A 22,981-nucleotide genomic window follows, 5' to 3' on the forward strand; every position below is an offset into this window, starting at 1 on the left:
AGTTGGTTCTTATATAATAACCTATATCAAGAGTTATAGGTACCAAAATGTTGACTGGGGTATTTTTAATCGGAATACAGCCCGTTATAAAATCGTAAGTAGTTGTTCCATTTCCCTTGCATTCTGAAAAAGAGGCCTTCTGTGCCCATCCCATGAACTGTCGTTGGCTATAGTCCAACACTTTGGGGTTCAAGCTAGCCTCCTTCTGACGCAGCTGTAACTCCCGGGGTCAAAGGTAAGTTTCAATGCAATGATTCATGTGGGTGAAGTCGCGATCGCATCAAAGTTTGATGCTCCTTGGGGTCGTAATGGACGACAAGCTGACCTTCGGCAGCCATGTCGACTATGCGTGCAAGAGGGATTCGACTGCTGTTGTGGCATTATCGAGGATGATGTCCAACAGTTCCAAGGTGTGTGCCAGTAGACGTAGGCTACGTTTTACCACCAGGGTGTCGCAAATCTTTGTTTGCAGATGACACAAATGTCCAATAAAATAATTTCCAATTTTAGACAAAAATCGTTGCAATCTTTTATTGTACAATTAGTGTTAAATAGGTTAAGTTTAGTTTAGATTTACAATATTATAATTCCTACATGGCTCAATTTATATTCCGGAATAATAAAACATCTGTATCTAGATAACGAATTGACATAGAAATAAGGTCAATACATCAAAACAAAGGTAATTTACTGTACTTTAAGGAAAAAATATGAATGCAAATCATTTCTAGTTTTCTAGTGACAATTTGCACTTTCTTCTTTATTCCTCTCATCAAACGCTGCACACCTCCGGAGACAACTTCCTTGGCACATTTGTTCCACATTTTGGTCATCTGAGTCGCGTCCCGAGTTGTTTATCCACTTTTATTAAGCTTTCGCTCCATTATTGCCCAGAATGTCTCGATGGGTCGGAACTGCGGGCAGTTGGATAGATTATGTTTTTATTGTTGAAATCTACGTTATTATCGCGGTACACTTCCCGGCTGTAGTGGCAACTCGCCAAATCTGGCCAAAACTTCACGGGCTTTCATGAAACTTTTGAGACATTCTTCCTTGAACAGCTTAGAGTCCATCGTCTTATTAGTCACGAACACTTTGGTCTTTGCTCTGCAGCTTCATATCTCTCGTCAGATTTCTCGGATTTATCGTTTGATTTCTAGCCAAATCACATAGAATATGCATTCTGTAACATCTGTAAATGTATGGTGAAAGCATTCTACACACGCACAGAATCTAAACTTTCTCAAGTGGCGTCACTTGGTAGACGGTTCGTTTTCAAAAAGTAACACGTGATTACAAGCAAAATATCCTCGGAAGTCAAGCAAGTAATTGACTGCAATTCTTCAAGTGTATTATTATTTCGTACCGAGTTCATTGTTTTAGCTCCTTGAACGCAACTGGCAATGTAGTTGCCAAAGCTTTGGCACGAGTCCCGACTGCGGCGGCGGAAGGTGTCGGCATGGTTGCTGATAATAGTGATTGCGTGTCTGACAAACATACTGCCACCGCTGGCTGGCTGGCTTGGCTGGCTGGAGCGAATGTCGACAACCAGCGACGATGACGTCGGACGGTAGCAACATACGGTGGTACGCCTTAAGCCACGAAACGACCGCAGAAGATGCCGTCGCATGAGTAGTTTTGGGAACCCACTATCTTAAGGATGGCTCGTGCGATGTTGTCGTCGTCGTATGGTTAGCGTATGCGGTCAATCAGAAGTTGGGCATAATTATGTAGGTATGCCCCTCAGAGCGAATATATATTTGGTTCTGTTCTGGCGCGTGCCAATATTTATATTCAAATAGTGTTTGGTTGAGCCTTGTTTTGTATTTGACCATATGTTTGTTTACTAACTGTTCAATTATATATTGAAAATAAGACATTCACAGGACACTGACGCGAATAATTTTAGAATGAGACTAGATTTACCGTGGTAATACATTTACAGACTTACCTCGCCCACTTCGTCCCACGAATCTGAGATCATTGAATTTCGCCACTTGGTTTCTCATCACAGCTGTGCAGTTCCGCAGCTCACCGCAGAAGTTTTCATCATTGCCGGCACGGATCGTCACCATCGTCCCGTCGCAGACATCACCCAGGGAGACTACCTTAAAGGCGCTCGGTAGCGTCTTATTGGATCGCCAGTGGTTGGGCAGGGCGGAGCAGAGAAAATACGGACTCCCGGTTCGCACTGAAAACATACAAGAGAACAAACAAACGTTCAGCTCGGAGCGAGGCGAAATCAGATGACATACATTAATGGCGACTGAAGTGATCCCGTCGACAACTAACTGCCATGTAATGCGATATCAACGTAAAGTGTAATTAGTTTCATCTCATTACATCTCTCGCTACGGAATCCATATTTCGAGCTGCGAGCTAGATTGCGCCAGCTAAATCGCACTATTTGCTAGAGTCTACGTTTCATTCAAGTTGTATCAAGCCGGGGAGGTCTGCAGCCGGCAGATTATTCATGCAAGAAAACGAGTGCGCATGGCGTGCGGCAGCGGGGAAAATGAACACTACCTGCTGAGACTTAGCGGGTAACGTAAGAAACGATAAATTGTGTAAGGTTTCCCGCTTACTGCCGTCGAGCGTCTTGAGATTACCCAGAGGAGTGAAAATCCCGTTCGATTGGATTTTCTTATTTTCATTGAAGCCGATGACAATTGTTGCAATACGAACTCAAGCTCCACACTCTTGAAGTGATAATCGTTCGCTAGTGCGACTAAATGACTGTCGATATAAATTTCAAACTGGGAATTTACTGTTTTTTAAGTTGGCAAAATATATTATTGGTAGGCAAAATATATGAAACTCGAATCACAAAACTGAGTAAAAACTACATTAAATATGAATGAATCACTGCGTGATATTAGCAGAATCTGGAACGAGTACCCTAAGCTTTCTCATTATTATTGTTGCACCAATTTTGTGTAGAGTTATACATTTTTGTGACTTGAAAACTTTCGTGCGGTTCCAAATTCGCAGTGAATAATCTGAAATTTGGCCCTGGGGCTTGAATATTAACATTGACCTTTTTATATTTTGAATTTTAAGATGCACTCATTGGTAGAAACTTTAAAACAATTTACGTTTAGTGCTTTGCGCGGCGTGAACAACTTGATGGAAATTGTCTCGATACGTACGTCCACAACAACCAACGGCTTCGGAACAAAGGCAATCGTGTAACTCTAGAACCTCCCGAGACTGCGTGACGAGAAGTTGATCAGAAAAGTTAATTTTGAATAGGTATAGTTCGTTTTTATTCCAACCGGTTCGCATACACATATCTATCGCCTGAACATGAGACACGGGACACGCCGTCCGAGTTATGCAGGCCAAGAATATGAAATGCGATACCCTTCTCGAAACAAGAAAAAAAGCACAATGCAGTAAAAAACACAGTCAAGGGGCTTGTATACGGATAATATCACGTTGACAATCCTTTCATTCATAACAAGAAGTGTAATGTATGAAGGAGGTGATTTTTCGGGAGCATCGATATCTGTTGGGCCGCTGTGATTGAAAGAAAGTTGATGACCTTTTGTAAGGCTTCCGTCGGGTATCGGAATGTGTCAAGCGTGATGCACTTTTTTTCTGTGTCATCTAGAAGTTATATCAAGTTCGATTTTTCTTTTTATGCACATCCGGGATGCGAAAATGAAACATATCATTGATATCTATTTTGCATATCGGTGTTATAAAAGTGTGTAGCTCAGCAAAGGGTACTGGTGATGTTATTTATTTTAGAGTTCATTCCGGGACGTCCTGGGACAAAAAATCCCGGAGTAATATAAATTTCTGGATTTCCCGAGTCCCGGAAAATGTTTTCTTTTTTAAATCCTGAAAATCCCGAGATACCCAGGGACAAGTACAAAAAAATCAAATTTCTTGAAGAAATCAATTAACTTTTTCCTTGTTTGTTAAAAAAAGCGAAAATTGTCAGCAAGCAGTTGTCCTTTTTCAGTTTCGTCTTGAAATAAATGGCTAAATCTAGATATTATTGACAACCAATGCGCTAAAATTCAAATCGACTTCTACCAACAGCGAAGTTACTTTTTGGTTTCTGCCACTATCTGCTCTAAGAAAGTAACGTTGCCTTCGGATTGAAGCATCAAGATCTTTTGCAGGTTCGTTGTGGAAGCCTACAATATTACCGCACGTACCAAATTCGAATAATTTCCACGCGAAATCATTTATAAATCAAAGTTGTTAGAGTACAGTCGCGGTTCGCTGGTTGGGCCACAACTTTGGTTGGGTCAACTGACAGCCATTTGAACGCGTGCATTTTGACGAACATCACAAATGATGCCTAATGACGATGAATCCCATTTTCAGCGTTTGTATTGAATTTTGCCGTTTTCTTGCTTTTAGTTGGGCCATGGCCTAACCAGCGGAGGCCCAACTAAATCCGGGCAGAAGCCATGAACAGAATAACAAAACATGATATGGACTAAAAAACAGGCAACAATATTAAAAAAAAATGCACCGAAACATAATTTAAATATCAAGTTATGCTATGATGGAAAGGAACAAACTAATGGCACAAGACATGAAACTGCTGACTGTATTTTCCTCCTGGCAGATTGAGGATGTCGGCCGGTGATCAGGATAAGTATTTCATCCGCAAATAAGAAGATCCTAATTCCTCTGGAAATGTTCCTGAAAATGCCACCCATAGCAACTAGGAATAAGGCGACGGCAATGGCAGGTCCTTGTGAAACACCAGTTCGGAGAGATGACCATCGACAAGTCTTAATCGGAGGCTCCGTAAACAGTGGGAACAAAGAACTACGCGTTTCCACGTACTTTCCATGTCAGAATTCTGATTTGCAGACGCCTGGTGTCTTGTTACCTAAGAGCTTAGCTAGGACATACACAAATCCACCTAATTGCATTTAATGACCCTTGCTGAAATTCTTTTTTTTTTTTGCCAGGCTCAGTTCGATTCACTATGCAATATTGGTCATGTGTTCATAGATGCGTACTGTCAGTACAGGTGACATTGGCTCAAAAAATCTCGAAATCTCGCTTAATTTTAGGACCTAAGGACCTAAGTAACTTCTTTTTCATGAATTAATTTGAGTACTGCAATCAAAAGCTCTCACATTGGTCTGTTGATTGCAATATTCAAAATAATTCATGAAAAAATGTTACTTAGATCCTTTTGAAAAGTTAAGCGAAAAATGTTCCAAGTAAATGTTACAAAGCTGTGGTGGTTAACCTTAGCATCAAGTTTTGATTAATTAGATACGAACCTAAATAATAAGTTTACCACAAAATATAAATGAAGCAAATTCTTCAAAATTATTCGCCCATTCTCACCCCTCAGTGAGGGTGACATTTGGCAAAAAAAAAAAGTTCTTTTGAAGCACAAAATTGAGAGAAAAACATCGAATCCAATTTCAATTAAGATCCGAGATCGCAGTGAGACGTGCTCGAAAACGCATGCCAAGAATTTTAGGGCGCCATTTTTTTTGAAATTTTCTGTTTTGATTTGCATAATTACTTCTTTGACTGACTTGAAACCATTGAACCTAAATTTCACCAATCTGAAGAGAAGCTGCTAATTAAAGATTGCACAGAAAAAAAAGAGCACATGGAGGACGAGGAAGTACATCAGAAACTACATCCTGAAGACGATCATCAAGGCTGAAAAATTGCAGCTAATAGGCAACGAAAAGCCGAATGTCACGTGATTGAATGGGTGAAGCGCGTCACAAGTCCGATTGCTGATCATCATTTTCAACAACGCTGGACCATTAATTCCAACTCACTTCATTACGGAAAGCTGTGAGGGACATCTGTGTTTCTGTGAGAAGCACGAATAAACGGTGCTGGAAGCTACAATTCAAGGAGCACTGGTAATGTAGGGATAGTACCCGTAAGTGAAATCTAAATTTGGTAAGCTTTTGAACATGTTAATCTAAAAATCGGTACGTCTTTTTCAACTAAGTTTGTGAAAAGAAAAATGAATTCATTATACAGGTATGACTCGATTGTCGGTAAATTCGCAGAATGAATTTTTCCGAAAAACCGGGTTTTCAAGCCAATCGCACCAAGTTGTTTCGTCTTATTTAGATTGCCATTACTTTATATATCATTTAAAGAATGAAGATTTGTACGTCTAACATGTTTGTCCTTATAAGACGATGAATTGGTTGACGTTTTGCATGTTTTTTTTCTGTGAAATGTTTTCTAGGACAATCGGCAGGAAGATATTGTAGTAAACTATAAAATTTATTTGAAGCCTTCTGGAATGTCTTCACTTACAATTTAAGGTGTCAAAGGTAGAGTTGACACTGAATACGATCTTGTGAAATCTGTATTGAGCATGCGCTGTCGCCCAAGATTTTTTTGTGTACAGGTTATCCGACTTGTCAATATCCCCAACTCAGCCATCTTGGATTTTTGTATGGAATTTATGCTCGTTTGTTTACGTTTTACACTGAAAATGTATGTTTCCCCCCCGCGCTGGTTATTCCCATCTACTGACGAAGTCGGATAACGTGTACATAAAAAAATCTTGCTGTCGCCCAGCACACATCCTGCTCATCCGGCAGTTGGAACACCAAAGAGGGCGACGCTTTATCGTTCAAAGCAACGCCACCCCCATGAAACGGCTGTCATCCATGAACAACTCGCCTGAAGCCGAAAACATGGTGCTGCAACATGGTGCTGGATGTAAACATTGCCGGTTAAGCAATAAACACACGAAATCAGTATGTCGAAATCGGTTGCGTAAGCGGCATGTGTTGTATTGTTAAATTATATTCAACGAGATGTATTGCATTGTTGCGTGATTCTCGGTATGATTAATTGGCGCTTTGATGTTGCATGAAAAAGAAGAAGAAGCAGAAAGATGATATTTAAAAATTTTCGCACGGGAAAACATACGAAGATATCTCTGAAATTCTAGAGGCAATTTAATTAAAAATGGTAAACAGTACGGGGTTGGAATTTTCTTATACTGTGTATTATTTAAGTATGATATCAAAGAGTAAAAATTGAAATTGAAGTATTGTGTTTATTGTGCAGTAAAAAACAAGTCTAACCCCGTACTGCTTACCGTTTTTAATTTAATTGCTTCTAGAATTTTAAAGAAGAGTTTCAAACATTTCTTCGTATGTTTTCCCGTGCGAATATTTTTGATAATCATCTTTCTGCTTCTTCTTCTTCATGCAACATCAAAGCGCCAAACGCAAATTCTCTCGCGGGAGTATGAACGGAGCTTAAAATAGGAAAGGCAACACTAGCGCCACTTAATCGGTAGACGGCTTCAAGAACTACATCTCATTTCAGGGGGGTGAGCAACGCCTGCTTTGATGCGCGTAAATCAGGAATGTATCGAGGAGTGCATAGGAGTGTATGCACGATAGGGTTATCAAGCAGCCTCTCACAGATCTTATGTTTTAGGCCGAAATACGTATATGCTGCCTTTCCATGTTGCAATATTCATATTATTTTATCTTCACACATATTTGTTGTTTCAAAATTTCATATGATGTTCCCCTATTAATATTGAGTAATAAGGTTTGGATCATCATAAATCAATCATAAATCATAAAAAATATGGAGTGGAGAGATAAAGACAAATTTTGTGAAGTTTATTTGTTTTTTTTTTTTTTGTTGTCTTTATTATCGAGACTTTCAGCCCTAGGCTGGCTCGTCTCGTAAGTTTATTTGTTTATTTATGGTGTACTTCAACAGATTGTTTGTAAGAAAATCACAGCAAGCTATGCGTGCGGATGGTTGCTTTTGAATTTACTGTCACGTCTTTGTTCGTTCCCTAAGAAATAGATTCGGCTGATGTTCATATTTTGTATATGTACTAGAAAAATGGTTTAAGGACATAGTTGGAAGAGTACCACGATGGCCGTCAATATGGCACCTGACCTTCCACGGGTCAACCCCACACCTCCCGCACTCCTCTCCCACAAACATTCGAATGCATCGAACAGCTTCGAACAAAAGTTCAATATTCGAATTACTAACCTGTTCACAGCATATTTATTCACTTCCCGTGATAATGAACATGTTTCTCCGAAGAATCCTATGTATTTCGGCTCGAATTATATCATAAATCAGCAATCTTGTGCCAATTTAATAGCCGTTCGCGATTTGGTGGGGTTATCACTGCACTTCACTTCTGCTCAAAGGGCATTGGAAAAATTAAGTTTTTACTCACTTCTTCGCACATGAGCAGCCCGAAATGTTGATGGAATGCAAGTGAAACATCACTTTTTGAAATCAGTCACTTGTTTGAACCGAAAACTTTATAAAAACTGCTATTTTTGCCCGAAAAAAACTATGAAAAACTGAGCGGAGCGCGGAGCGAATGTAAACACCGGCGGCACCGATAGCAGCAAACTAATAACTAGGGTGGTTCAAAAATTATTTTGCTTCGCCAGGCTCAGTCGATGATGTTTCATATTTTGGGTGTCGTTTGATGGTTTGGGCTAGTTTAAATAGGGGCTTATCGTGCACAGGTCGTTTCAGGTTTGTATGACTGACAGTTGATATGGCGAGGTTGAATTTAACATTATTCTGATTGTGGCACTCCGTCATTGGGCGCTGGCGAGGGGGAGACCATATGACTGGATGAAATACCACTTGTCATAAGACAAGTTTGTACAATCCCATTTAATTCACCACTTAATTGTACCTTGACAGATACGTATTTCGACCTCAACAGTAAGGTCGTCTTCAGTGTCTCGTTCTTGCCCGACTAAGTGGTGGAATTAAATGGGATTGTACAAACTCGTCTTATGACAAGTGAAAACATTCCACTAAAAAGCTCAAAATAATTTTCTTAACAAAATTGATGAATATTCAAGAGCTTTAACTCCATAGACAATGCATATTGAATGGTCGTTCCAATAGTTGGAAGTCGATTCTAATCGAGGTTGCCAGTCTTTAGCATCAAGGATGTTATCGATCATTTAGTAATTTGCATTCGATCCACTAGTAACGTAGTTACAGCAATATTTTCAGTAACTTAGACTAAATGATAACAAAATTTCAATAATTTAGTTTAAGTTACTGCTACTAGCGCTATAACTCCGTTATTAGTTGAATTCTAACAACAAACCATCAGGCAGAGTTGTAGAAAAACCTTCGCACTAGAAGTCCACCATACAACACATTTTGAATATCAGCTTCTGGAATAAGTTATTGACAAAATACTAAATGATCGAAGGCAAATTACTTAACGATCGATAACATCCTTGTTTAGCATGTTAATCAGGCTTCTCAGAAGGAATCAAAGAAACGTGTAATTCAACAAAATAGCCAGAATTTGTCTGTGATATCTGCACCAGGGGCAGATACTTCGTACAGAAAGTGTGACATGGGGGTGAGCGGGATATAAAATGTTTTTTTTTTGCGTTACGTAATCAATGGTTCTTTCCTACGGTGCGAATTTCGTTCAGTGAAGTCTCTGGAATGTTGCTTTCAGCTATGTGGGTTCTTTTTTCACCAGCGTTTGGAGGGGAGGCGCTGTAGCCAGTGTAGTGAAAGGTTTAGTTTCACATACTAGTTTTCATACAAACTTGAACCGGCTTATGCTCACCCAGGTTTTGTTCGATTCGATTTGGAGGACACTCGGGACGGAATCGAGTGAGCGTGTTGGAGCTGGGTCGTTTTTTGAACCACCCTACTAATATTTTATGTTTTTTATAAATACGACATCAATACTACTACAGTATATGACAGTTTTTATTGTACCAATACTTTCAAAGCTTTGTTTTGGTACTCAACCCACCTTCACCTTAAGTGAACTGAAGATTGAAACTTACGCGTTTGTTGACCTTTAAAAAAGTATATTTCTTAATTGAGTGTGCGAAATTGTTTATGTAGTGTGTATACGGGGATGTCTTTAATGAAATATGTGTGGCTCTGTGATAACATCAGAAATACATGGATCGATAACGAATTGCTTAGAATAGCTCTGGAAGAGTAGGGTGACCGTATGGTATCCTAAAATAGGACATGTCCTCTTTTTACATTAAAAAACCAGATGTCCTCCTTTTGCGCTAAAATGTCCTCCTTTTTGAAAATTTTGGAAATACAGTTGCATGAATAACTATTGCTGAAAAAAAATCTAGTTCTATTTTTGCAATAAAGTGTTCAGAATTGTGTTCTTGTTAGAATTCTGTGGAATAACGCCAAAAATGCCAGCATAATAATATTCAACATTTGTCCACTACTTATTTCAAAATTAGTTGAAGCTAATCCCATTATCTTTCCATTGAAAAGATGTTGCAGGTAGTTTATAATTAGAAAGTGCATTATGTAGATTGTAATGAGAGTCAGAAACGTTCCATCTGGAGTTAATGGAGTAATCTGTTATGTTAATAAAATAGAAGAAGATGTTGTATTTGCATCGACTTACAAAAACTTCTTCCAATAAACATTAGTGTGCTAAAATCTAACAAATATAATATTCTTAATCATCTTAAAAAATAAAAATCGATCGATGTTTTAATGTCCTCCTTTTTCAACCAAATGTCCTCCTTTTTCGCTCAATTCAAATGAAATGTCCTCCTTTTGAAAAAAAAATTAAAAGGTCACCCAATGGAAGAGTGAAGTGAGTTGTTCGTGGAAACTAGAAGTGATCCATATGTTTAATATGTTTTTTTATGGATTCATTATCCAATTGATAATGGTAGCATAAACAGGCGGGGTTTATTGCAAGTTAAAGTGACCTCAGACTGGACGTGAGTTATCAGGCAGTCTGAAATAGGTCACTGGAGCGGCAGTGGAGCTAACACCTTCTAACTCCCAGGCTAAAGCTGACTTTATTACAGAAAGCTTTCTTCCATAATACCACTGCCGGACAGTGGGGGTTAGATTGAAGATACACACACATACACACATAAGGTTTGAATTATGTGATTAATAAGGTTTGGACCAAGATGAATACACTTAATTGCATATTATTCGGTAACTCAGATGTACGAAAACCATTTTTTTTGTTACATATCTTGGCTGTGCATATGCACAGCATATGTTTCGAAATGGACAAATTGATATGAAATTTGCGAAAAAGAATACACGTGTCTTGGAGGAACTCGAACCCTCAACCTCCTACTTTCTAGATAGGTGTGATAACCCCGAAACACCAAGACCACTTAAAGGTCACGTTTGCGGGAAAGCCATTAGAATCCGAGTACCAACCTCCACCGCGATTAGCTCTTTTTTGCAAATTGTATATCTTTCGGATGCTTATTTTGTCCAATCTTCAATTAGACATCTTAATGGCGCTGGTTGGAAATGCTTTCTGCTAGGTAAAAAATGTAGCTAGAGCCCAGACTGGAAAAAACTCTACTGCTGCTGCAAAATCGTTCATTAATTTCAAAAAAGGTGAAACGATAAACCCGGCCAAAAAAACAAAACCCACACCTCCACCAATCCACAACCAATATACTGCCGCTAACCGCAAGTCGAGAACATCTGTATATGGAGCCCTGTATATGGAGAACAACTACCTAATCCTGACAGCCAATTTGAGTTAGATCCGATGAGACCACCCATCGTCCGCCTGACTCCACAATCCACCGCAATCCACCGAAGGCCGTTTCCTTAAAGCCAGACTACGTGACCCAAGGATTATTAAGGTCTGAGGGAAGCTCTCTCGCGGTAGAGCGCTATTTTCGTACTAAAATGTCTATAACTCGGAATTGGGAACGAATTTCGCTTATCCCAACAGACAATCTCTTTGAAATTTATCAAGGAATGTTCCTACAAAATTTCATGGACCTACTATTTCCCAAATTTGAATTAAGCTCTAAATACTGAACTATTGTAGAACTGAAATTTTCGCTTCTCAGTCCCTTTCTCCGATGATTTGAGGCACAAAGGAACCGAATTTCGCAAAACCCAACTGACAAAAGTTTTGAATTTTTCCAAAGATCATTTTGATGTGATAAAAAGTATATGTCACCGCGATAAATTTTGAAGGAAGGTCTTTTTACTTCAACCAAGTTTTACAAATTCCATACAAAAGTTACCATTTCGGGAGAGCAGCCAACAGCATATTTTCTTACGGCAGGAAAGGAGCGATGAGAGCGGTGGAAAGACTGTCAGCTTTGTATCTAGCGTGACACTAGAAAAAAGCGTATTCCTATTTGTGAACACGAGGATACCAAATATATAAATTGAAATCAAATATAGGAATGATATCAGATAAACAATTGAAAATAAATAAGACAAATAAGACAAATAAAACAAATAAGACAAATAAAGCGAATAAGACAAATAGGAAAAATAAATAAAACAAGACAAATTCCTACGGAAGTCCCTCCAGGTATTTCTCCAGAAGTTCCTCCAGAAGTTCCTCCGGGAATTTCTCCGGAAGTTACTACAAAAATTCCTTCGGAAGTTCCTCCAGGAATTCCTCCGGAAGATCCTCCAGGAATTCCTCCAGAAGTTCCCCCGGGAATCCCTCCGCAAGTTCCCCCGGGAATCTCTCCGGAAGTTCCCCCGGGAATTCCTCCGGATTTCCCCCCCGGGAATACCTCCGGATTTTCCCCCGGGAATACCTCCGGAAGTTCCGTCCGAGAAATCCTCCGGTAGTTCCCCCGGGAATTCCTCCGGGAGTTCCCCCGGGAATTTGTCCGGGAGTTCCCCCGGGAATTTGTCCGGAAGTTCCCCCCGGGAACTCCTCCGGGAGTTCCGGAAGTTGCTTCCGAAGAAATTCCTGGAGGAACTTCCGAAGGAATTCCTGGAGGAACTTCCGAAGGAATTCCTGGAGGAACTTCCGAAGGAATTCCTGGAAGAACTTCCGAAGGAATTCCTGGAGGAACTACCGAAGGAATTCCTGGAGGAACTTCTGAAGGAATTCCTGGAGGAACTTCCGAAGGAATTCCTGGAGGAACTGCCGAAGGAATAGCTGGAGGAAGTTCCGAAGAAATTCCTGGAGGAACTTCCGAAGGAATTCCTGGAGGAATTTCTGAAGGAATTCCTGGAGAAACTTCCGAAGGAATTGCTGAAGGAACTTCCGAAGGAATTCCGGGAGGAACTTCCGAAGGATTTCCGGGAGGAACTTCCGAAGGAATTCCTGGAGGAACTTCCGAAGGAATTCCTGGAGGAACTTCCGATGGAATTGCTGGAGGAACTTCCGAAGGAATTGCTGGAGGAACTTACTTTATTTTTCTTCTTAGTCTTACTTGTTTTATTTGACTTATTTGTCTTATTTGTCATATTTGTTCTATTTCTTGTCTTATTTATCTTATTTGTCTTACTTACACCAGCACCACTGTTATCACCTAAATACTTTTCAAAGCTTGTGTGTAAACCTTGTACAGAAATCGTCTCACGATATTTTCTAATGTTGTTCTAGAAACGGCTCATGTTTTCATTTTCCAAAACCAGCTGGAGTTTGTTTATTTTGATCTCATCATTGCGTGATTGATCGGCGCTGCTGCTGTTCTCTCGCCGCACCACTGCATGAGCGATACATTTCTTCCCCATTGTTGCCAATTCCTTTTGTTCTCCGTTTACCGCAAATTCTCAAGCAATTGTAAACTGCATAATGATGAAATAATTTTGACGACACTGACAGCGTCATTCTGGCGCGCTGAATTGGGCAATTTTCTCTCTCAGAGAGTGCGACCACGTGCTTTTTTAACGGAAAACCCTTCCCTCAGACCTTAAGGTTGTCCGGTTGTTTTCAGCATACATGAAGGACCAGCCTGCTAATGTATGCGTCGAGGGAATGACTCCAACGAGCATCTTCAGGATGCTCCTTGCATCTGAAGGACTGCCGACGGCACCAGAACATCTACATCAAATATTCAGCCAAGTTCATCAGGAATACGGAATTGGGCCAGCTGAAGCTGCAGCTGATCTACAGTCATATCCACAATACCTGTCCAGCGAGCGGGCGCATCGCCTGCAACAACTACGGGAGAGCACAAAGAGGTACCACTTTCCTCCCCCGGAAATTTTTGCAAGTAAGGACGCCTTCTTCGGATGAAGAAAGTAGCACTATCCTCTCGACAGACGGCACATAACATATAGGCATCTGTGCTGTGGAATGTGGTCCTTCGATGATTTTAGAACGCTAGCGAACCTAGCGGTGGAAGTCAAGCTTTACTGAAAAACGCATATTAGACAGAGCAGCATCGCATGCTTCGCTTTCTCTTTCTGTTGCCCTGGATATACGGGAGTGCCGTTCGTCGATTGTTGATGCACAAAGAGGCTACTTTGAAATTTGCAGTTTGTTCTATGATGTCTATCTGTTTTATGCAGACGGGGTAAATATTTTAATAACCAACGTACTTCCAACAAGTTCTTCATCAAAACAGAATGCGTTTGAAATTTTGATTTACTGTCAACGCACTTTAATGACTTTAATCAACTTTATGACTCAACTTCAATCAACTCCACAATGACTTTATTCCGGATTCAGAGAACGAACAAATTCTACTTCCAGTCGCTGGGGAAAATGAAACACTAATGTTTAAATTTGACAGAACTGATAGCCTAGGTCTTAACCAAATCAATCACATTAAAAATCAACATAACTGTTACCTTCATCTCCTACTAACGAATATTCAAGAAGATGTCTGTGTGTCTGAATCATTGAATCCCTTAGGGAAAAACGAAACATTCCACACGGCAAACGAATACTCTCTGTTCGTTCATCAGTATCAAAAACCCAGCGACTGTGACTTTGAAGAAGTCCTTGAATACCATAAAGCAAACTATGACAACATAAGACATAATCTAAGTAGATTTAACTGGAAGCAAATTTTAGAGAATGGAGGTTTTTTTTTGTCAAAATTCGAGTTTACAAAATTTTATTTACGAGGCCATTTTTTGACAATTTTAGATTTTACTGATTTTGTTTTTTTTTAATATTTTCGTTATCAACGCTAATTTGTTGCCTCATTATCTGCCCATGACAACAATACATTCCCAACTTTTTGTTGACGTGTAAATAAATATATTAATAAAAAAAATTGAAAAAATGTAGTAGTGTCAAATTGCGCAGAATAAGGCACGCTCATGGTATGTAATGTGGCACGATAACATGGAATCTGTTTGTTTTCTGAAACAACATGATTTTTTGGCAAAAATGATTATGTGAAGTAAATCAGACTGAACCATTTTGGTCCATATTTCTCATATTAAAGCCATAGCAATAAAAAAGTGTGTGCAACTCGTTGCAAAACTCAATTTTCACAGCACTCGTAGTATTTATCCAACTCGACAAGCCTCGTCTGTTCAACGCACAACTGGTGCTGGAAAAATCACCTTTTTGCAATTATGTAGTTTCATTGATATTATGTGAATGACACTAATGATTCTTCTAATCTTTATGAATATATATATTGCTACAAAACTCACCCAATTCACCCGGATACTCCTGTTGCGCTTCCATCACCATCCGCTCGATCCACCAAAGATCGCCGGAGCCTCCGGGACTGGGCGAACTATTTTCCGCATTGTTGTTGCCGCCGGCGGGTGGCTCCAACATTTCTTCTTCCTTATAAATATCCCACTCGGTGGCAGCCGTCGGCGTCGTGTTGGCTACGTTCGAGCTACTGGGGGGAATGGCGGCCGTGCTTCCACCGCTGGGCAAATGCATTCGGAACGACGTTTTCGGGGCAATTTTGAAGGCCTTTTTGAATCACACTCGCCACAAAGCACACAGACACAGGTCACACAATCGGTGGACGACGATAAAGACTGCTATTACTCACTCACGAGCTCGTCGTCGGTTCAATAGTACGGAGCACCGCGTAGAATATTAACTATTTATTAACCCGTTTTCTCTTATTCGATCTTTGATACACTCTTCCGCGGGATATTTGCACATTCGAATGGTAAGCATTAGTCACTATCGGGTTAGCCCCGGGCAGCGTTGATGTATCGATTGCGTTCGCCTCCAGATCATAACCAATCGACCACTAGACCAATTTCAACGGGGATCTGAAAGCAGAAAAAGGGTTATAACTTATTAATTGCTACCGGTTTAGGATATGATATGCTGAACATATAGAGTCACTGTCTGCTTTACTACCTCTCTCTAATCGATAGTATTTGTTTAGAGTTCATGTGTTTATTTATGAGAATGCAGGACTGACCATGCACGCCAGCTGGGGAAAGGATGGTGTGAAACCGAGTTGTTTTGTTTGTTGGTGCGGAGAACCTTCAGTAAACTGCTTCCGGAAGGTTTGTCAACTGGATCGGAAGCCAACAGGGCAGTGTGGGAGGCGTGTGCTACCCAAACCCACAAAATAAACACCAAACCAATAATGTTCACTGGTCAACCAGATGACTAGTTTGCGGGTAATGGGTAAACAGGGTTAGGTTGGAGGCTAAATGGCCATTTTATTATTTTTTTAAACTTGAATGAAATTCATTTTTAGCTTAGCTTATCCGTAATTGTACAGCTACATATCAGCATTTTGAAAAATACAATATTTTTTTCTGAGAAGAGGCAATCCTCATCACATAAAAGACTATTAGGATTAAACTAAGCCAAATCTGAATTTCAGTTCAACTTTAATCTGATTCTGAATTTTATTACAGTTGGAGATCTGTAGTAAAATGAAATACACATCCAACAAGAGATGAGCCAGCCAAGGCTGCAAATCTCTCTAATAAAGATATAAAAAATACACATCCGACTACAAATTCAAATACTAATTCGAAAAAATAATAATCTTCAATTCCTATTTGGATTGAAATCTGAATCCAAATAAAAGCTAATCTGATTCTTTCAGAATTCTAGAACGGAATAAAAGACGTACACAGAACTACAGGCCATACATTTCTTTGATTTATCTGAGTATGAATATATTCGTGCTATTCGCTACATAATGTACAATTGCTCAAATGGTAATTTGACGAATATCAGTTAATAACTGTGAAAGCTGGGACCTCTGGACTGCAGTGAGCAAGTATTTGAGCATGAAGAACCAAGCTAAAATTGTCTGGAAAGATAAGGCTTTCAAGATGTGCTTAATATTTCAAAAATTCTTTCCTGTTTATCACTAGTAAATACTTTAACTTTACCCAAATTAGTACATAAAAGCGAATGTCATACTACCATCAACCGTCGATCCAAAAATGTATCAATCATAATAATCCTAATAATTTTCAATACCTTGGGAAACCCCAAATCATCGCCCCCTCCATCCAGCGCAAAACATACCGATTAACAAACATGGATCGAACGAGACGTGCGCGATATAAGTCAGCGACACAATTTGTTTATTGTTTATTTATGCTGTAACGAGTTGTCGTGATGACGAACCCCGACGATGAAGTGGGTATCGACAGTCGCAGGGATTCAACCACCCGCGAGCGTCTTACCATCATCCTGCCCCCTCGGCTAGCGGCAGCTTTGCTGTTGTGCGAGCGGCAGGCCTTCGATAATGGAGGCATGTCCGATGATTCGTAATTAAAGGTGATTACTCATTCACGCGCGAAAAGAAAAATCCACTGGACGATAGGGTGGATGGACTACCAGTATATTGTCGGAGATATTGACATGATTTTCAGATAATTTAAGCATAGTGCAATCTTTGAAACTGCTTTGTATTCCAATTGTTGGGATATCTAATCCATTTGTCCGAGATAAGCCAGCCTAGAGCTGATAGTCTCGTTAATAAAGACATATAAAAAACAATCCATTTATAAATCAGTTTAGCACGATCAAAAGGTGTATCATTCCAAAATTCCGTGCCATTGATTTTCTCTACGTTTAACTCGAATATTCTTTAAATGGCCCCACGGCCGCGGTTTAACGTTATTATCCCCATTGGTCTATTTTAATCGTGAATAGTTTGACAGAATGTTCAGTGGAATGCTGAGCATAAAAAAAATGTATTTAGAGTAGTTTCTGTATTCACGTATTAATCGCAACGAAATATCTAGATTTGAGATCCACCCTACCATGCTGAAGTCTGATTCAAACTGAACGCGAGCTCTAGATTTGCACAACAAACAGCAACTGCAAACGAAATATCGACGACACGTCTTTGGGAGGTATTTCGTCACCAACTCAAATGCCCATATCTACCGGTAAGCACGCTGTTCTCGGGACGCTGTTCAACTTTTCTTCTGGATAACAGCCACGTTTCGTAGAACTAGGTGTTGAATAGATTTTAATATGTTATGAAGTTGATCCCAGTTTGCTGGGAATACAGAATTGATGGGAAATCCATAATATTTGCGAATGTTTGCTTCAATATTGTTGATGACACACAATCATAGGTACACGAATATGCACTATTCTCATTTTAATTAAAATGCACTCAGTAAGATCGATTTTCCTTATTTATTTACTGTACAGTTCTTAGTCTGGAACTGTGAAGTCATAATTTCACATAACGTAATGTTGTCCAGTACTGGGGGCCACTTTTCTGAATTGTGAAATTTTCCACCAAAATTCATCAGCAAAATACATCGTCGAGAAACGTGTTCAAATGGTTAAATTTAGTTTGTATGAATTATCAATGATCATATTTTGTGTATATGGTATACCAGTAAACATAATGAAGGTTCAATCGTAGAGTAAACTCCACGAATGGTTGCAGAACTAACTTTTTTATGCATCTATGCATATTTTGGGATGTTAAGAATAGTTTCGAGGCGATGTCGCGGTGTTTACGGTTGATTTGGCCGATTCCGTTATTCAATAACAATACTAGAATCGTTAAAAAGCACATTGACAGATTACGGCAGTTCAGTTGTAGTGTAATTTACATAATTTCCTTCACATAGCGGCGAAGAAATTTGAAGAAAACTTTATTTTGTGATTGCACATAATGCGAAATTTAGGAGAAGAATATTATATAACTTATTTTTGGCGCTTATTAAACGCCAAAATTTTTTTTCTCCGCTTATTATTAGAGGCAACGAAAAAATTTTTTTCGTTGCCTGTAAAAATAAGCGGAGAAGTAGATTTTTTTATGAGCGGTACAACAAACAAACATTGGCTAAAATGTGTGTAAGAAATGAAAATCAAAATCGGAGTTTCTCGTTATTTTTATGAGGTAGCTGTTGACATGGTACGGCAAATGCTGGGTAAAGCGTACCATTGGTACTTCGCGTACCTGAAGGAATCAAATAGACCACATTTTGCGGTCCTTATAGCCTCTTACCCAGCAACTCCTATCCCTACCCCCTCGTGGCGCTGGCCGTGATACGAGCAACTTTAGGTAAGATCGGGTAACCAACCCCAGTGGGAACTATATAGTCGTATGCAGACAGGGAAGAGGGGATTTGTTCCTCTCCCGAAGTGCAAATCTGATCGAGCGTCTGTTCTGTTAGGAGCGACTCACAACAGCGTCTGTTCTCCATGTTAGGGGCGGCTGATCATCGCCCGAGTGCCAGCGAGGGACTCTAAACTAAACTGTGCACATCATGTTGCATCGTGTCAGCATCGAGAAGGCAGCCCCTTCAACGCGATGTAGGTAGCGCAACCCTGGTAAGGTAGCCTACCGAAGATTCTACAGTTACCAAGAAAGGCAAAAGTAGAGCAAACGGATTGATTCAACGGCGACAGACCCGGCAACGAATAAAGGACAACGATTGGAAAGTCGGATCTTGGAACGTGAGAACTTTGAATGCACCCGCACGTGTTGGGATCCTGGCTCGTGAGTTGCAGAAGGTCGGATTGAAAGTGGCAGCAATCCAGGAAATACGGTGGCCCAGAACTGGAAAACGTGATTTCCGGGCGGTGGATCCCATAGCGAACACTTCATTCAAGTACCACATCTACTATAGCGGCGGTGACAGAGCAGAACGAGGAGTTGGCTCCATGGTGATCGGGAAGATGCAGCGTGTTATCTGCTGGAAGCCGATAAGCGACCGCATTTGCTTGTTGAGAAATTCTTCAACTATAGCCTGATCAGCATCTATGCCCCAACGAACGATAAGCCTGATGACGTGAAGGATGAGTTCTATGAGAGCCCTTATAAGGCCTACGGAGAGTGCCCAACACACGATGTAAAGATTGTCATCGGGAATGCAAATGCTCAGATCGGAAGAAAAAGTTTCTTTCGCCCTGTCATTGGTACGGAAAGCCTTTATTCCGCTACCAACGATAATGGTCTGCGACTTGTAACCTATGCTGCTGCTAGAGGGATGGCAATAAGCAGTACCTACTTCGCACGTAAGAATATTCGCAAACACACCTGGCAACATCCGAGTGGAGACACTTGCTCACAGATAAACCACGTGTTGGTCGACGGACGACATTTCTCGGATGTTATAGATGTAAGGTCCTTCAGAGGTCCAAACATCGACTCGGATCACTATATTGTAGTTGGGAAAATTCGGACGTGACTTTCCAGCGTCACGAATTCACGAAACAACAGAACGATGCGTTTCAATATCCAACGCTTGTCAGTTGAAGGAGTTGCTGAACAGTACCACCAGAAGCTGGACGAGCGGATAGGAGATGCCACCGGATCTGGCGACGCCAACAGATTGTGGGAAAATATCCACGAAGCTGTGACCAGTGTTGTAAAATGTCAATTGCATTCGTTTGTATAATTTTCCCAGAACTTTTTCCAGAAGGTAGCTATCAATTCATGATGTATGACGAACTTATAGCGCCTAAATGTACCTACAACGTTGTCTAACAAGACATTGCTGTAAATATGTAATCTGGGGCGTGGGAGGCAAAATGTCATTCAAATGACATTATGTCAAATGACACGTGACATTTTGGAGGGTTTTCACTCTCCAGCCTAAGACGTTATATTTAGAGCAATGTACCCTCGGACAAAAATATAGCCCTACTCAAGCGTTATGAGTACATCTAAAATTATGCAATAAATTTGGCTTCTAAAGAAAGTTATGAACAAGTTAGTCAAATGACATGCAGATGACATTTTACAAGCCTGGCTGTGACTACAACAGCGCAGGAAGTGTTAGGCACTGCACAGCGACACCAACGAAATGGCTGGTTTGATGAGGAGTGCCAGCGAGGGACGGACGACGAGAGACGAATGCTAGTGGCTCGTACCCGTTCCAACAGAGAGCGGTACAGCGTAGCAAGGGCAGAAGAGAAACGAATCCACCGCAGAAAAAAAAGGCAACACGAAGAGAGTGTGATAGCTGAAGCGCAAAAGAACATGGATAGAAGCGATATGCGGAGGATTTACGCAACTGTCAATGGCGCGCGGCATAAAACTGCGCTAGTGCCCGCCATGTGTAATGACCGAGAGGGGAATTTGCTAAGAGCACCTCCACGGGAGTCCCCATCTGGTATCAGGTATCAGAACGTCGGCTCCAGGGGCACGTTCACCTCAATTTGGGAGATTTGTGCCATCGCCTTCACAGCCTTTTTCATCACACACCTGACGGAAAAGGAAGTGAACAAAAGGAAAGGAATGTGGATGGGAGAACAAAGGGAATGTTTGGAAAAGGGCCCTTGAAGAGGGCATACAACGCATAAGCGTACAAGAGCTTATAGCTCCTTACCACAACGGGTTATGAACAACAAAATACTCTGAAGGTTCAGGTTTCTGAAGTCAATTTCACTAAGTAAGTGTTTACCAAATATTTGGAAGCGCAATTGTGCATAAACTGGGCAGTTACATATTAGATGATAAGAAGTTCCATAATCGGATTCACAACTATCACAAACAGATGATTCAACGCGTTGAATATTTGCCATGTGATAGTTCAGTCGGCAGTGACCTGTCAAAGCCTTGACTAAGACACTGCAATTCTGTTTAGACAGATTAGCTAAATAGCTTGCTACTACCGGAGATGGCTCCCGGATGTACAATTTTGTTTGATGACATGAGTCCAGACTACTCCAATGCCATTTTTTGCTGAGTGACAGCCCAAGAGTTGATCAAAAGCTTCACCCAACACTTGGATATTGGAATAGCTGGCTCAGGACCAATAAAGTCATGCGATGCTCCATTACGAGCTAACTCATCAGCCAATTCGTTTCCAGCTATGGAAGAATGGCCAGGTACCCATATGAGGTGTAAAGTATTTACTGAATTCAGTTCCTCAATTTGAGTTCGACATGCGATTACTAACTTCGACCTTGAGTTGGCCGAGGCGAGAGCTTTAATAGCTGCTTGGCTATCTGAACAGAAGTATATTACTTTGCCCATAATGCGTTGCTGCAGTGCAGATTGCACTCCACACATGATGGCAAATATTTCCGCTTGAAAGACAGTGCAGTGTGTACCCAGTGAGTGTGACTGTTCCAATCTTAGCTCACGCGAATAGACGCCTGCACCTGCTCTACCTTCGAGGAGGGAGCCGTCAGTGTAACAAACAATGCTGTCCGACATACTTCTCTCCAAATAGCCAGGTGTCCACTCATCCCGCGAGGGGAATTGTGTCGAAAATGTCCTATAAGGAAAACTACTAACTTGTGTGAGATCACTTGGAGCAAGGAAAATTTTGACCCAATTAACCATAAGCGGTAACAACGAAGTGTGTGTAGAACTGCGGTTTACAAGAAAATCGAATACCGATAATCAGTAAGTACAAGAAAATGCTTCTTGTTTGAGATGTATGGGCAGTGGGGCCACGTTGAAGTGACCTTCGAGAGCAGCCGTGGGAATCGAAGAGAACGCACCAGTCATTTCCATTAGGCACATTCTTTAAAGATGGTCTAGTTTAGACTGAATTGTCCTCACTTCCCCCTTTTGCCACCACACAAGACATCCATAAGCCAAAATTGGTCGTACAACTGTTGTGTAAATCCATTTGATATATTTGGGTTTAAGACCCCAAGTTTTACCAAAGGTTCGTCGGCATTGGCCGAAAGCCATACACGCCTTTTGATTCTGAACTCAATGTTAGGAGTCCAGGAAAGCTTTGAATCCAAAATTAGACCCACATACTTTACTTGATCAGTTACATTGATTTCAGAACCAAAAAGATGTAATGGACGAATACCATTACGATTACGTTTTTCCGTGAAAAGAACAATAGATGTTTTATTCGGATTGACCGAAAGGCCATATTGGCGACACCAACT

The 22,981-nt window shown here is 40.6% G+C and overlaps 1 protein-coding gene across 1 annotated transcript in view; it reads right to left on the minus strand.

Annotated features, from left to right (window-relative positions):
- LOC134205551 (protein lozenge-like) overlaps positions 1-22,981 on the minus strand; it is a 187,910-nt gene that overhangs the window by 160,720 nt on the left and 4,209 nt on the right. The window contains exons 2-3 of the mRNA XM_062680877.1: positions 15,358-15,942; positions 1,952-2,191 (exon numbers count right to left, since the gene is read on the minus strand). Coding sequence (XP_062536861.1) covers positions 1,952-2,191; positions 15,358-15,598 — 481 coding nt within the window. The 5' untranslated portion in view covers positions 15,599-15,942. The remainder of the gene's footprint in view (positions 1-1,951; positions 2,192-15,357; positions 15,943-22,981) is intronic.

This window comes from Armigeres subalbatus, chromosome 1 (genome assembly GCF_024139115.2).
Source record: "Armigeres subalbatus isolate Guangzhou_Male chromosome 1, GZ_Asu_2, whole genome shotgun sequence".
Lineage (NCBI taxonomy): Eukaryota > Metazoa > Arthropoda > Insecta > Diptera > Culicidae > Armigeres > Armigeres subalbatus.